Here is a 17,523-nt window from a genome sequence, read left to right as displayed (position 1 = left end):
ACTAACCATGGCAACTGTGAAACATCCCTTAAAGAATTAAGGAATCTCCATGATTCCACCCTTTGTGAAGTCTTAGGATGACCGTAAAAGCCTGTCAAATGCCAACACCCAATCCTAGCACCCCCCCCCCCTCAATCAATGCATCAATAAAAGAGAGCGAAGAATTTAGAATATCCATTTTAATATCAAACTTCCAAAATAAAGCCAACCCTCCCTTGAAACCATCACTTGGTACAACAAAACTGTCCTTAAAACCACACTGATTACGTACAATTTTTACCCACTCTTCATTTGACTTTGTTTCCATTAAGAAAACCAAGTTGGGTTCTTCTAACCTAATAACCTTTTTCAAGGTATTAATTGTCTGAGGGTTCCCACTCTTAGACCCGGTAGGTTTGCCCAGCAACCTTTGCCAATCCCAAATGTGTGGCAAATAAATTACTAAGTCTTTTAGTCTCATCATCAACTTTCTACTTCTTTTCATTTTTAGAAACACCCCCCTCTACACTACCTCCACCCTCAGCATTTCTTTTTGGGCCTAAGTTCTCCACTTTATCCATCAGCATCTGCTCATTATTGGGCCTACAAGGAAGCCTAGTCCACGTACCTTTTTTATGCTCTTTAGTGAGGTCAGCTCCATCATTCTTACCTGCTGCATTTGCCCCCTTAGATGCATATTTAATATGCCCTGTTTTCACATTTTTCCTCTTCTCTAAAACTTCAGCCCAGCCCACCAGAAACCCCACACTTCCCAACTCAGCTTGCATGCTAGTAAAGACATTTTCAAACCACACTACCTTTGACTCCCCTAACATCTCCACAAAACCATGCACCAATTCCAGACTCACCTCATCCACCTCCTTTCCCTTAATTTCATGGATAACCTCAGTAACTAATGCGTTTGAAGTTGGAATATTATCAGCAAGCTCCTTCTCTAAGTCCTCAATTATCGCTTCAAAATCTGCTAAATTCTAGGGATTTTTTGAATTACCAGATATCGTGAAAGGCGCACAACTCATCTCACCCATCCCACCACCACCGCCACTGCCACCCCCAAATAGCTCCACCACCGTTGTAGACTTTCTCGGCCCTAAGCTACCCCCCTCTACTCCCTGAATCAGCGGGATTGAAGGATGTTGATTAAGCCCAATTGACACGGGTGCTCCACCCCTAGCAGACTGATCAATGGGGGCTCTAACCGTTACTAATTCATAACCCTTCACCTCAAGAACTTGCCTCTTGGCCAGACTAAATAATGGAGCCTTAATCCAGTGCCCATATTGTTGACGTTCCAACGGCAAAATTCCATTGCTTTCAGCTAGATTTCGCAATCCTTATCATCATGCGATAACATCCCACACCAAAAACAGATATTCGGTAATCTCTCGTACTGAAAGGATACCCACCCCTCTAAGTCATCCTCAAAGTTTACTTTTCTTCCTCAACACAAGAGGTGAGAGATATCTACCAAGACTCCAACCCACATAAAAGTACCTCCCCTCATCTCTGAATCATCCTGAGGAATAACAACTATCACCAATAGATTCACTGATTTCAATGGCAGTCTCCAGGCTCATAAACTTGTATGGCAGATCATGTATCTAAATCCAAAATTTAACTCTGTTAAACTCAACCTCCTTTATAGGTCTATTTCCTTCAAACCGTTGTATCACTACTAAGTGTCGATCATAAGATCAAGGTTCCCCAAGTAAAACTTTTACAGCATCTACCTCCTGGTCAAAAGTAAACAGGAGTATATTGTCTCCCACGTTAGTAATATGGAAGCTCGTCTTTGTGCGCCAAAGAAGGCGAAACCTACGCACCACTGCCTCAATGTTCAGTGCCCTCTTTGTAAATAATTTTATTGCTAACACACACTTTGGTGTCTGGTTTTTCTTTGACAGCAAGACTTTCTTGCCTCCCACTCCATGAGAGACAAGTTATCACACTTGCGAGTAAGGTCTTCCATCCGCGGCCACCACAGAGTATTCCCACCCCAAGTAGAAGAGAAGCAAACCCTAGCCCTACTAGTAGCAGATTACTATAGGGAACAACCATGTCTTTCTCGAAGAGAAAGGTAATGGCAATACTACAGCCTAAGTTTGGGGAGCGGCGAGAACCCTAACCCTAGACCGAGAACATAATTCACCACACGTTTAAGTGTATGTGGTGCCTATCTTAATTATAATACCTTGTCCATTGTCTCTAAAGTTTATAAAGCTAATTATTTCCCAAATTGTGAACTCTATTGTAAGTGAAGTTAGGACATATATAGCCCCTTATCTTATATAATATAACTCAACAATTCCTAAGCAAAGACCAATGGAGATCGATTGTCACCTCGCACCAATATAGAGAAGGCTAGCTATGGCAACTTGAACATCCCAAGAAATTCCAAATTTTATTGTACATGAAAGGTGTGCAGAGATATATACTATCCCAACAATGAAAAACTTGCTTTATAGCTTTAGGGGTCCATATGTGAAGGCCACGACAAGTACGAAGCAAATAACAATTAAACCATATATGATTAGTCTAACATATATACGGTTGGCAAGGGAAATAGAATTGAAATGAAGCATATATAGAGTACTAGTATATATACAAGAGCAAAACCAATGCGAACTAATAGAAATGATTATTTATGTGCATGATATAAAATGCATGAGTAGTGCATGCATGGAATAATGCAAGTTTATAAAGCAAAAAGTCGGAAGCTAAGCTACAGTCGTTTACCCACACTAGGACTTAAGCTACCTGTCATTCTTATATTTCTATCATTAACATTAGCTATATCACATGTTGTGAACGTGATTAACTAATACACCTATCTTACTGTGATTTGTAACTAATTCTAGAACCGTTAGTTAGTTTTTCTGTTTTGATTTCCCGCCAAATCGTATAACGGTAGAACTGCATAAGCCTATGTTCTCATTATATTAATATTAATTAATTCAATAAATTAGAGAGCTTCAATCCCAATTTTCTCTCTATTTTGTTAGATGCTTAATGCCTTTAAGCCTCTATCGAATGACATCCGTACTGGTAGCACGAAAGAACAAAGCCGTATGGAAGCTAGCCACCCCTTCAAGACACATATAAGATCAATGTGGTATGAGTAGTCTTTAGTCTTTACATGTGCAAAGTCAATAGAGGTTATTACACACTCATTATTGCATATTTTGTATGCATTTCTTTTTGAAATCATGTTTTGAAAATACAATTTCAATTCATGCAATATAGTATGTATATAATGAGTGTGTAATAATCATTACACATTTCAAAATGTGGTAGTATAGAGAAGCTAAAGCTATTATACAATGGAATTATGTATGCATTCCTTTTTGAAATCATGTTTTGAAAATAAGATTCCAGTTCATCTGTTCATGTGATAATATGTGTACAATGTGTGTAATAAAGAGTGTATAATAATTATTACACATTTCAAAATGTGATAGTATAAAGAGGCCAAAGCTGGCTTCTAAAAAAAAAAAATGCCAAAGGTATCATACAATGGATTGGAGGGTGATGCCAAAGCTATATCATACAAGCGATAGCTTATGACCATGAATAATTACAACACCATGTAATCTAAATTATACCATTTAATAGCAAATTGTTGCTATCAAAAATTCATCATATTTGTCATGATTACTGAGAAAGGATTTTGGTGAGATTATGTTGCATACTTTACAATAAATGAAAAGAAAGGTGTAATATTTCATTCACCATCAACTGTCACACCATTAATATTTGTAGATAAAATTTGTAATGGACTTTGTCCATTTAAAATTTAGAGTTTTTTTTTTTTTTTTTTTATAGATAATTTGTCACATCCATTTCTTTGTTAGTAATGGATACATATGGTAATAAACACAAACTCTCAAGTTTGAAAATCAAACAATTGAATATGTTTTACAAGTGTAAATTTGTATTGATGAATTTGTAGGTACAATTCTCTATATTTAAATTCTAATACAATGGAATAATCTTCTAGTTCGATCTCCTTAGTCTTCAATTCAAGTTTTGTGTCGATGTAGTCTTGACTTGAACACAATATGTCCTCCACTCAGATTGGGAAGTGGATTGAAAGGTCTTCGGAAAGAAATTGCAATGAATCTCTTGCTGTACGTTTGTTAGATATTTCTTATTCATTGTGTGTTCTTCAAATGTTCTTGATCTTCGAAGATTTGTGGTGGAAGTTCTTCGGGGCTTCAAAGCTCGAATTCGTTAAAGTTTCGATGGATCAAAGTCTTTGAAGTTTCTGGAGGCATTGAAGCTTGATTCCAGTAGAACTTTGAAACTTGGAAGAATGATTTGTATGAATGTTCTTCGAATGTTCTTTGTCTTCAAAGATTTGTAGTGGAAGTTGCTTGGGGTTTAGAGGCTTGGATCTGTAGAGCTTCACTAATTTGTAGTTTCTTGGCTTTTATGGAGGTTTTTAAGCTTGATTTCAATGAACTTTTAGATCTAGAAGGATAATTTGAATGAATTTTCTTTGAATTTTATTCGTCTTCGAACATGAAGTTCTTGAAGGTTTTGGAGCTTGATTCCGGCAGAATTTCAAGACCTCTGAATGTTTCTGAATCCCCCTCTACAAGACTGAGAAGGGTCTGTATTTATAAGAGTCTTGAAGAGATTTGGAGGCACATGATTGGCTCACACTAGTGACAGGTGTCATGATTTGAATGAAAGGACTTTATATCTTGTTCTCCAAAGGACACAAGGCATTATATGATTAGCCATAGTATTCTAATTTAAAATAACACATGGCAGTATTTAATTTGACTGCTCATGTCATTTTAAATTAAATATCAACATGTGTCGACGTGTGATTAACCCTCAAGTATTCTTTACAATTTTTATTTAGAAACACTTTGAATATTTCTATTGGTCTCTAAATAATTTCAATAGGACCCACTAAACAGCATGTGGCGCTTTGTGATTGGTTGCAAAATTCCCCCTTCTATACGCATATATATAATAACTGAAATAACAAGGCATAAACAATTAACCATGCTATACCCATAACAATTTTTATTTAATTTTGAAATAATTTAATCCTAAAAAGTCAATTTTCACTAGCTTAAGGAAATATAGTCATTTGATAAAGGGCTTACCATTTTGCTAAGAATGTTAAGTTTTACACTTAACCTTCTACTACTAACTATGAGATAGTTGACATGGAAGGCCATGCATGGGTTCCTACTAACTTCTTTATAAAAGATAGTTGTTAGTTGTTATACACAACCATACACATACAAAATATGCTTTAGAATTGTGACTTAAAGTCACAATTTTCAACTTGGAAATGGTGACTTAAAATCAAAATTTCATTAATGCACATTTTACTTATGCATACAATTGTGTACAAGAGTGTATGTATAAACACCAATCTTTCTAAAATTTAGCATGTGATCGGTGGATGTGTTGTGAACAAATTTTCCTTCTCATTGTCAAATATTATAACAAACTTGATACATGTGGATTTAGTTACAATAATAATCATATGATGTGAAATTCAATCATTAGATTTGGGTGGCCTCTTGTAACATATAGCCAGTTAGGACAAGTACTCCATGCATGCCACATGGCACTTGGGCCATGTCATCCCCTCGTACCACATTACCATGTTATGTCATCATCATACATCTTTTTCTTTTTTTTTTTCTTTTTTTGTTAATCTCATCATCATACATCTTATATATGCATCAAAGTCCTACATCATACTAACCTGTAACCCATCCAATTAAAAAATTGAAAGGGAAAAAAAAGATAGAATTATAGAGATTATGCATCAAATAGATGAGGGATGGCATGGCACAGTCATGAAAGCATTTTTTTTTTTTTTTTTTTTTAAAACCAACGAATTCATATCATACTAGCCCGTAGCCCATTCAATTAAAATTTTGAAAGCTAGAAAAAAATAGAATTGCAAAGATTGTGCATAAAATAGATTATTCGACATTAGACCAGTCATGAAGAAATAAAAACCCTATGGACAGCCTAAAATGTGCCCATAACCACCCAAAATAATAATAAAAAGGCCAATCAAATTTCACCACACGTAATACTTCTAAAAAAAATTCACCAGTAATAAAATTATCTAATGGGTAGAATTTTAATGATAATGCTAGAGATATTATAATTTTACTACATAATCTTTATAAATTACCGTGACAAATGAATGTGATTAGATTAATTAGTAGAAATTTTTTTTTTTTAAAAGGAATTATTTGATTAGTAGATCCGAATACATCTTAATGAAGTATTATTCTAGAAGCAAAATTGCATTATAATTTTATAATATACATAATATATGTTTTTGTGCGTATCACTATCTTTGCATGTCCAGTCCCGCTGCCTCACTTAGTCACTTTTACACGCTCATAATGCTCTCGGAACTCCTGCTTCAAATGAGTCTCACTTCCGCTTCAATACACACACACACACACACATATATATATATATTAGTAATAATTATTTTAAAATAAAAAATAAAAAAAAAAAGAAGAAGAAAGAAGAAGTAAGTAAACGTGAATGATGCTAATAAGGAAATAGGATAGATTTTTTATAAAAAAAAAGTTATAATCAGTTTAGAATTTTAAATTTATCTAAAGAAGAAGAAGAAGTAAAACTCAATGTAACTTATTTTTTAAAGTTATCTAAAGATGATTTATTTACAATTTTTAAAAAAAATATTTCAGGCACCTAATCTGAAATTTTTTAGATAAAAAAGTGTCTAGTTAGAACTCTACACAAATGTTAATCATAATTTTATATTAAATTTTAGTGTTTATCCAAAGAATAAAAAAGTGAAGGAAGAGATTGGATGAAGAGTTTGGATTGTAATCAAATTAAAGTTTTTAATCAACTTAGAAATTATAGGAGAAGAAGATAACAACAACAAAAAATTATATTTATTAGCTAGATTGATATTTTTTTTTTTTGTTTACGTTATAATTAATATCAAAAAAAAAATTCTTCCGTGAGATAAAAATAAATTAGAGTCCTCATTTTCTACAATTTTTTTTAGACACGAATTAGAGTCCTAATAATATACTATTCTTTTTTAGCTTTTTTTTTAAATCTAAAAATTTAATAAAATTTCTATAATTTGGTGAAGTCACTTGGCGCAACCATGGCTTCTAAGCCCAACTCTAATATTATACTATTCCTTTTTAGTTTTTTTAAAATCTAAAAATTTAATAAAACTAGTATTATACCCATGCAATACACGGTTTAATAAAAAATATTTTGATAATAATATTAAATTTAATAACAAATAAAATGAAAAAAGAATTAATTCAAAATTTAAGATTAAAAAATAAATTGTACTTATACACTTAAAAGAAATTTGATTTGTATTTCTTATTTTGATATTTAAATCATTTGTTTTAGTGTTGATTTCATTCAAATGGTTATAAGTTATATCAACCCTAAATCAGCATATGTATCAATATGTAACATTCTAAATTAATAAATAAAAATATAATACTCTAACTTAATGTAACATTCTAACTTACTAATAAATAAATATAGCACCCTAACTTAAAGTAATGTTTGTAATCGTATTTTGTTTTAACCTTTAAGAACACATATATTATTTTTTTATAATAATAAAAAAACAAAAATATTAATATTACATATGAAAAAATAATGAATTCAATAATTGAAACAGTTGAAAACAAAATTAAGCCAAAACCTCAATTCATTAATGAAAAAATATCCAAATTTTTGAACTTAAAAAAAAAAAAAAAAAAAAAAAAAAAAAAAAAACGGAGTTAAGTAAAGATAGACTTACATAGAATGGAAAGGAAGAATATAGCAAATAATTGTAAGTATATAGTAGAAATAATGAAACACCAAAAAACTGTGTGTATAAATAGTAGGAATTTTAGGTTGTGAAGAAGATAATATGAACAAAAAGAAGTATTTTAGGTGGAACTCAAATACTTTTTTTTTTTTTACTTTATTATTAGGAAAAAGATGACATAAGATGCAAATTTATCCATAAAAATAAAAAATAAATAAATAAAAAAATCAAAATGTAGGAAAAAAAATGCAAGTTCTGTCTTTTTTTCCTTTTATATTTTTTAAAGAAACATAGGAAAAAAAATGCAAATTCGATCTTTTTTTTCTTTTATGTTTTTTTATCTCTCTTTTTTATTTAAATTCTATCATTAGATAATTCTATTTTATTGATTTTAGGCTTTATTGATAACATTTTAGATAATCACAACTATTATAATTGTAAATCAAATACTACTTTCTTTCATTACTTAATTTGTCATATTTATCCAAAAAATATGTATATATATTATGTCTCATGCGTTGCACAGTTTTATGAAAAAGCTTATAAAATAATGTATAAATAATTATATATTTAATAGATTCAGTAAAGATAAAAGAAAAAATTATCAAGTTTAAATAATTATCTCACTAAAATAAAGGGTAAGATTTCTTCATAAAACTAAATTAAATTGATAATTCCAAATTGAATTTTAAATTGATAATTATTTTAAAAAAACGTACTAAACAATTGGTAAATATAAAATTAATATAATCTTGATAATATTATAAATTAAAATTAAAGTTGATAATTCAAGAATACACGTGTAGAACATATTAATAATTTGATGTAACATAAAAATCAAATAAGAAAATTTTTAAAATTAATCTATTCATTCTAAGGAATTTTGATATATATATATATATATATATTTTTTATGTCATCAATGTAGAAATTATCAAATTAATGGAGATATATATTGCTTTTTGGAATAGATAGAGATTATCAAATTATTAGAGATATATACTGTTTCTTGGAGTAGATTTATATTAATCATCTCTTAAAGAATTTGGATTATGCTTATCCCTTAATAATCAAGTTTTGTATCTTGATATTATGATAAAATAATATTAATTTAATAATATTAAAATTTTGAAAATTTGGATGATAAATATTATCTAAATTAAATTTTTGTATGTTAAATATTATCCCCTAATTTAAGAAATATATCCTAACAAATAAAAAAATAATATCTAAATTTAATTTTTGTATGTTAAATATTATCCCTTAATTTAAGAAATATATCCTAACAAATAAAAAAATAATGTTAATCTAATTTTATTTAATGATAAGAATGAATTAGAGTCCTGGTAGTATACTATTCTTTTTTAGTTCTTTAAAAATTTAAAATTTTAATAAAATTTCTGCAATTTGGTGAAGGCATTTGGCGCAACCACAACGTCTAAGCCCAACTTTTATTATATAGTATATGATTTCTATAATTTGGTGAAGTCACTTGGCGTAACCATGACTTTTAAACCTAACTTTTATTATATAGTATATAATAATAAATTTATAATATACGTAATAATATATGTTTTTGTGCATATCACTATCTTTGCATGTCCCGCGGCCTCACTCTTACACGCTCATAATGCTCTCGGAACTCCTACTTCAAATGAGTCTCACTTCCACTTCAATACACACACACACACACACACACATATATATATATATATATATATATTCGTTTGCATGGCACAATATTCACATCAAAAGTAGAATTTCCTCTCTCTCTCTCTCTCTCTCACTAGTGAGGGCATTGAAGAGATATAGAACAAAATGAGCGAGATAGTGAACGCGGATGTGCAGAACCCTTTTGCAAGTCCTTCAAGATCATCAAGAAGAGAAGATGAGGAGGCGGCTTTAGCATGGGCTACCATCATACAAAACCTTCCCACCTACGATCGCTTGAGAACTAGTATATTGCAATATGCTGTGGAGGGTGATCAGAACGATGAGGCCAAGATAGTGAACAAAGTGGTGGATGTTCGAAATCTTGATGCCAATGACAGAGAAGAGTTCATTCATAGGAACTTCAAGGTTCCCGAGGAAGATAATGAGAAATTCTTAAAGAAACTAAGAGCTCGTATTGATGAGTAAGTTTGAGTCAACAATATTTTTGCTTTTTTTTTCCTTGTATCTGCATGTTCTTGTTGCTGTTTTGTTCTTGCTGATTGTGAAATTTGTTGTCCATGAATTCATTATCAAATCTTCTGATGCAGAGTTGGGATCCGACTACCAACAGTAGAAGTTAGATTCGACCATCTACATATAGAAGCCGATTGCTATATCGGCACCAGGGCTCTTCCAACTCTCTTGAACACGGCAAGAAACATTGCAGAATCGGCTCTTGGTTTGTGTGGAATCAGATTGGCTGAGAAAAGAAAGCTCACAATACTTAAAGATGTGTATGGGATCATAAAACCATCAAGGTACGTAATATCATCTAACAAAAGCTACATCAAGAATGGTTTCAAGATTGATTCTTTATAGTGGCATGGTGTATATAGTTGTGAAAAAATATATATATGTATGATGTATCAAGCTTCTGACACAATTCCAATGAACATTTTCAGGCTGTTTTAAAGCATTAAATTTTTTTCTAAAATTTCTTGATTTATTTTTTTGTTGCAGGATGACCCTCTTGTTAGGCCCTCCTTCATCTGGAAAGACTACCCTTTTGTTGGCACTAGCAGGAAAGTTAGACTCAAACTTGAAAGTAAGTTATCAGAACCTTAATTTGTTTTAGATCACTTCAATTTTATTATCCAGTTGGTCAAGCCCTTAAATTTATGCTACTGTTTTGATCAATCAATTAAACCTAGCTAGTAACAATAGTGATGAATGTAAAAAAGTGATCAATCAATTTGATCGTATTTTTGTGGATTAGGTGCAAGGACAAGTCACTTACAATGGTCATAGGCTTGATGAGTTTGTGCCAGGGAAGACATCTGCCTACATTAGCCAAAATGATGTTCACTTGGGTGATCTTACAGTTAAAGAAACCTTAGATTATTCAGCAAGGTTCCAAGGAGTTGGGAACAGATACAGTAATCAAATTGACTTATATTTTAATTACCTTTTATAAAAAAAAATTATATTTCAAAACTAATCCTTGTTATACTAATTTAGATCTACTAACTGAGCTTTCATGGAGGCAGAAGCATAAGGGAATTTTCCCTGAAGCCGAAGTTGATCTTTTCGTGAAGGTAGTAGAAAATTGTTCAAAACCAATTAACCAAAATGTTAAATGTATAATTTTCTTTATTTTCTGGGTTTATTTTTTTTGTTGGTGTCCAGGCAGTTGCAATGGGGGGAGCTGAAAGCAGTCTAATTACTGATTACACTCTCAAGGTAAGTATGAGGGTTAAGATTTGAGATTGTAGACTTCCTTCTATTATAATTGTCAAGTTTTGGTTTCACCAAAACAGTGAACTTTGAAAATTCTAAATAATTATATATGCATTTGTATTCACTTTGACACTGTCAACTACCTTCTTAAATGAGCACGTCTATGGGTATTTATAGTTGATCATCTTTTGAGTTGTTGCATATCTTAACTAAAGCAATGTAAATTGTTGTATGGAACAGCTCTTGGGGCTTGAAATATGTAAGGACACACTAGTTGGAGATGAGATGAAAAGGGGAATTTCTGGTGGACAAAGGAAGCGAGTAACAACAGGTTAATTTTCTTAATCTAACATTATACATGAAGTTATTTTCCACTTTCATTTTTTTTAATATTTCAAGAAAATGTTGATCTGAACAAAATTGAACCATGCATAATCAAAGTTGATTCTAAATCATGTGATTTACAAAACCCATAACAAATTCTATATGATATTTTATTTATTTAGCACTGAACAGCATATATTGTTGTTAAACAAAAGCAAGATCTTCAAAATAATATATATGCTGTTGTGAAACCTGTTACTTTCATGATTAAAAGGTTAATGAGTCCAAAAATTGAAATTGGAGTTCTTAATTGCCTTGATGTTGGTTAATGCCCAGGGGAGATAGTTGTTGGACCAACAAGAACACTTTTCATGGATGAGATATCAACTGGCCTAGACAGCTCCACTACATTTCAAATTGTGAAATGCATGCAGCAGATTGCACACCTTACTGAGACCACCATCTTGATGTCCCTCCTGCAACCTGATCCTGAGACATTCGATCTTTTTGACGACGTTATTCTCCTATCAGAGGGTCAGATCATCTATCAGGGACCGAGAGAGCATGTACTGGAATTCTTTGAGAGCTGTGGGTTCGAGTGCCCTGAAAGAAAGGGCACTGCTGATTTTTTGCAAGAGGTAACTACAAAGATGCAATATATGGCAACATGAAAAATTCACTTGGCTGCCTTAAACATTTAACTAGAAGTGATAATTATAACCAAATATCTCTCTACTATGAAGTGGAGTCACTGGTTGGTCAATAGGCTTATTTTGAATCATTTCAACCAAAACCTACCATAATCATTTACTGTTTGCAACTTGGCTACATTGCTGCACCATGTCAGTAGCTATAGAGTAATTAGGAAGGTAAAGTATATAATTGTCTAAGCTAAATGGTTCTCTTGGCATCGACTTGAAATCAGTGTCCCTACGATAATTGCTAATATATAATGAATATGCCACATATTTGTGTCAAAAAGCTAAAATCCTTTCAATCTAATGCTTTAATATGCTGTGCATTTTTGTTGCAGGTTACATCAAAGAAGGATCAAGAGCAATACTGGGCAGATAGGAACAGGCCATACCATTACATATCTGTTACTGAATTTGCTAGCCAGTTTAAGGCTTTCCATGTTGGTGCTCAGCTTCAGAATACGCTCTTGATCTCGTATGACAAGTTAGAAAGCCATGGAGCAGCTCTTGCTTTCTCAAAATACTCGATCCCAAAAATGCAGCTCCTTAAAGCCTCTATTGATAGGGAGTGGCTCTTGATCAAGAGGACTGCACCTGTTTATGTCTTCAAGACTGTTCAAATTATAGTTGTCGCAGTCATTGCATCAACTGTGTTCTTGAGGACTACACTGGATAACACATATGATGATGGGTCCCTATATGTTGCTGCAATTATATTTGCCATGATTGTCAACATGTTCAATGGTTTTGCTGAGCTCTCTTTAGCTATTATGAGGCTTCCAGTGTTTTACAAGCAAAGGGATCTCTTATTTTACCCTGCATGGGCTTTCACCATCCCAAATTTCTTGATTCATGTTCCCATGTCAGTTTTAGAGTCTATAGCTTGGACAGTCGTGACATATTATACAATTGGATACGCACCAGAAGCTAGCAGGTAAGCTGAACTACACCAGAATATCATGATATGTGCTTATAATACTTTAGCATAAAGGACAAATATGTCAGTGGGAAAATTGTTTGATATGTACCTTTTCTTTTTCTCCAGGTTCTTCAAGCAACTACTGGTAGTTTTTCTGATCCAACAAATGGCTGCTGGGCTATTTAGGCTCATGGCTGGGTTGTGTAGGACTATGATCATTGCTCATACAGGGGGAGCACTTTCTCTGCTACTCTTGTTCCTGCTTGGAGGTTTCATCCTTCCAAAAGGTTTGTATTTTCTCAGCTATTTCATGATGATAAACTGTAGGTTGAGCCTTTTGACATAGATTGGAGCATTCATTTTTTTAATGTAATTATGCTTTACTAAAGGTTGCATTTTTACAGTCTGGTTTAAAATACAAATTGTTGAGTGGAAAAGCAAATCTACTAGCTTAGTTGAAACAAGTGTACATGCTGGTTTAATGAACTAACATAATGCTGCAATGATTGCAACAGGGCGTATTCCTGTATGGTGGTCATGGGGCCACTGGGTTTCACCTCTATCATATGGTTTCAATGCCTTAACTGTCAATGAGATGCTTTCTCCTAGGTGGATGGACAAACTGGTATGTCATTCAAACAATTATCACAAAATATTCCTTGTTAAATATGTTGCATGGTAAAAGGGCACTAAAAGTGCAATTGTGAAAATAACAAAGGAAAAATAGTATATGACCATATGGATTTTATTTCAAGATTCAGAAGACAAAATACAACTTCAGCACATCGCTTTTAAATAACAAAACTGAAAGAAAACTTGCTGATTAAATTGTTGCCATTTCATTGCAGGATTCAAACAATATTACAAAGTTGGGTGTGGCAGTGTTGAACAACTTTGATGTTCCCCACCACAATTACTGGTATTGGATTGGGGTAACAGCTCTCTTGGCTTTCACCATCCTTTTCAACGTCTTATTTACCTTCTCACTCATGTACCTGAATCGTAAGTTTAAGAACCTTTTTAAGACTAGCTTTACCCTCTTAATTTCATTCAAGGTAGAATATGTATGCCTCTTTGCTCATAGTTTAACTTAACATGTTCAAATTTCATGTTTCTTTGTGATAGCTCTCGGAAAGCCACAACCAATTATTTCTGAAGAACTAGGAAGTGAGCAATCCAGCATGGGAGAAACTAAGGGAAAACCAAAACTGCAATCTAATAGGTCCATCAATGAAAACCAGATGAGTAAGAACTTTAACCTTGCCCCCAATTTCAATCAACGCCATGAGTTTCTGACATATAATTAAAATCTTCAGGAGAATTGCAATGCCTTGGAACAAGTGGTGAGTCCAATACCAAGGAACCTAGCAGTATGGCTGCAGATGAGGTTGCTTCAAAGAGAGGAATGATTCTTCCTTTTACACCTCTAACCATGTCCTTTGACAGTGTAAACTACTATGTGGACATGCCCTCAGTAAGAATATATTCTTCTTGTTCTATATCTCATTAGTATTCTCAAGTTTAACTTGTAAATTCTCTATAAGGTATTATTTTAATTCTAGTATGTATTAGGACATCGCTTCCAGTATCTAATTCAACTACATCACTTCCAGTATCTAATTCAACTACCTGAATGACTCTTAATGTACAGGAAATGAAGGATCAAGGTGTGAAAGGGGACAGGCTACAGTTGCTTCAGGAAGTGACTGGAGCATTTAGACCTGGAGTCCTGACTGCTTTGATGGGAGTCAGTGGGGCTGGAAAGACAACATTGATGGATGTTCTTGCAGGGCGAAAAACAGGGGGCTACATTGAAGGCGATATAAGAATTTCTGGGTTTCCCAAGAAGCAGGAAACATTTGCAAGAATTTCTGGTTACTGTGAGCAGACAGACATTCACTCCCCTCAAGTCACAGTGAAAGAGTCCTTGATCTACTCAGCTTTCCTCCGACTCCCTAAAGAAGTCAACGATAAAGAAAAAATGGTAAGAATCAAGATTATGTCAATAGCATGTCAAATGTATAGTTTGAATTTAACTACTGTAGCTAAAAATTTTCATTTGCGGGTTCTTTCCAGGCTTTTGTGGATGAAGTGATAGAACTAGTAGAACTCGATGGTCTTAAAAATACTATTGTAGGGCTTCCGGAAATCACTGGTTTATCCACAGAACAAAGGAAGAGGTTGACAATAGCAGTGGAGCTTGTTGCTAATCCTTCAATCATATTTATGGATGAACCAACTTCAGGGCTTGATGCAAGGGCAGCAGCCATTGTTATGAGGACAGTAAGGAATACAGTGGACACCGGAAGAACAGTAGTCTGCACAATTCATCAGCCTAGCATTGATATCTTTGAATCCTTTGATGAGCTGCTATTGATGAAGAGAGGAGGACAAGTCATCTACTTTGGACAGTTGGGTCAGAATTCTTGCAAAGTTGTTGAATACTTTGAGGTATTTTATAAACTTCTTCTTCTTAATAGAAACACAAATTAAAATACATTCTAATTTCACCATTGATTTGTAATTGCAGGCAATTCCTGGAGTCACTAAAATTAGAGATAAACAAAACCCAGCAACATGGATGCTAGAAGTGAGCTCAGTTGCATCCGAAGTCCGACTTGGAATTGATTTTGCTGAGCATCACAAATCATCATCCTTGTCTCAGTAAGTATTTTACATGTCACAAAAACAGTAACAATTTCTGGATTTGGTAAGTTTTGTGGGTTTTGGATCTAACATTATATGGCATGAACAGACAAACAAAGGCTATAGTAAAAGAATTAAGTACTCCATTGGAGGGGTCATCAGATCTCCATTTTCCTACGCAGTACTCTCAGTCCACATGGGGCCAATTCAAATCCTGCCTTTGGAAGCACTGGTGGACTTATTGGAGAAGTCCTCATTATAACCTTGTTCGATACTTCTTCACATTAGTAGCTGCCCTTTTTCTTGGGACAATTTTCTGGCAGGCTGGCACCAAAAGGTTAGCTTATACGCCCACTCGGATTCAGTGGAGATTCTGCGGAATAAAGCCCAGTAGTATCATATTCTAGCTCACTATCTTATTTCTTGTGTTTTTTGTTTAGGGAGAACACAACTGATCTCACCATGATCATTGGAGCCATGTATGTTGCTGTCCTATTTGTTGGAATTAACAACTGTTCAACCGTGCAGCCAGTTGTAGCTGTTGAAAGAACAGTGTTTTATCGAGAAAGAGCTGCCGGAATGTACTCGGCTTTACCATATGCCATAGCACAGGTGAGAAAAAAGTGACTTCACTAAGAAATAAAGATCAATTGAAGTGTTACAAATTAAATATTATGAACTTGTCCAAGTCTATTAAACTCTAAGATTGTTATGCAGGTGATTGTTGAAATACCATACATATTTGTTCAGACTACATATTATTCTCTTATAGTATATGCGATGGTGAGTTTTCAATGGACAGTAGCAAAGTTCTTCTGGTTCTTCTTCATCACCTTCTTCTCCTTCCTCTACTTTACATACTATGGAATGATGACGGTTTCAATCACACCAAATCATCAAACAGCTGCTATCTTTGCATCAGCATTCTACGCACTCTTCACTCTCTTCTCTGGCTTTTTCATCCCCAAACCGGTAATTTCATTTCCACTGCTTTGTATAACCTTTAAAATCAGCACTTCTCCTCACATACAATTACAATTTGAACTTTCAGAGAATCCCCAAGTGGTGGACATGGTATTACTATATCTGCCCAGTGGCATGGACAGTTTATGGACTAATTGTGACACAGTATGGTGACATTAATGCAACGATCAAAGTGCCAGGAATTGTGCCAGATCCAACCATCAAATGGTATGTGGAAAATCATTTTGGGTACAACCTGAACTTCATGGGGCCAACTGCTGCAATTTTAGTCACATTTGCTGCCTTTTTTGCCCTCATGTTTGCAGTCTGCATCAAGACATTGAACTTCCAAAACAGATAGCAGAAGAAGTGTATGAATTAGAATGTGACCAATTAGTAGCTATTTTTTGCCACTATATTTCTTGCAAATTTGTAAAGAATCTATGAGACCAGATGCAGGGGAAAGAACAAGCCAATAACGAATCATTTAAAAATTCTAACAAACTGATTGCATCTTAGCTTTGTTTTTCTTTTAAGATAAACAAAGTAATGCTTGAATCCCTTGTTCCATACAGGCTTACTCTATACTACATTTATGCTGTGCAGGTCCACACCGCCTATATATCACTGCAACACAGCCACCCACTTCATAGTTTTAAGAGATGATTTCTTTTCTTTTTTTGAAAACTACAAAAATATATATCAGTTTTATAACTTTTTTAGTCCTTATAATAATAGATTGACTTAGTGACTGTAGGTACTTAGAGAAA

General features: G+C 33.5%; 1 protein-coding gene across 1 annotated transcript; it reads left to right on the top strand.

Moving 5' to 3' along the window:
* Positions 1-9,552: 9,552 nt before the first annotated feature.
* LOC115988650 (ABC transporter G family member 29-like) lies at positions 9,553-17,475 on the top strand. Its single transcript, XM_031112236.1, has 21 exons — positions 9,553-9,951; positions 10,078-10,287; positions 10,490-10,574; positions 10,746-10,905; positions 10,988-11,064; positions 11,156-11,209; positions 11,447-11,537; positions 11,867-12,168; positions 12,564-13,159; positions 13,271-13,431; positions 13,660-13,769; positions 13,993-14,146; positions 14,270-14,389; positions 14,461-14,618; positions 14,796-15,128; positions 15,221-15,595; positions 15,675-15,808; positions 15,900-16,127; positions 16,231-16,402; positions 16,508-16,762; positions 16,842-17,475. Exons 1-21 carry the CDS (start codon positions 9,635-9,637, stop codon positions 17,112-17,114), a joined length of 4,365 nt encoding a protein of 1,454 aa, XP_030968096.1. The 5' UTR covers positions 9,553-9,634; the 3' UTR covers positions 17,115-17,475.
* Positions 17,476-17,523: the final 48 nt, after the last annotated feature.

The sequence above is a fragment of the Quercus lobata genome, chromosome 5 (assembly GCF_001633185.2).
Source record: "Quercus lobata isolate SW786 chromosome 5, ValleyOak3.0 Primary Assembly, whole genome shotgun sequence".
Lineage (NCBI taxonomy): Eukaryota > Viridiplantae > Streptophyta > Magnoliopsida > Fagales > Fagaceae > Quercus > Quercus lobata.
This window is presented reverse-complemented; position numbering and strand designations above follow the sequence as displayed.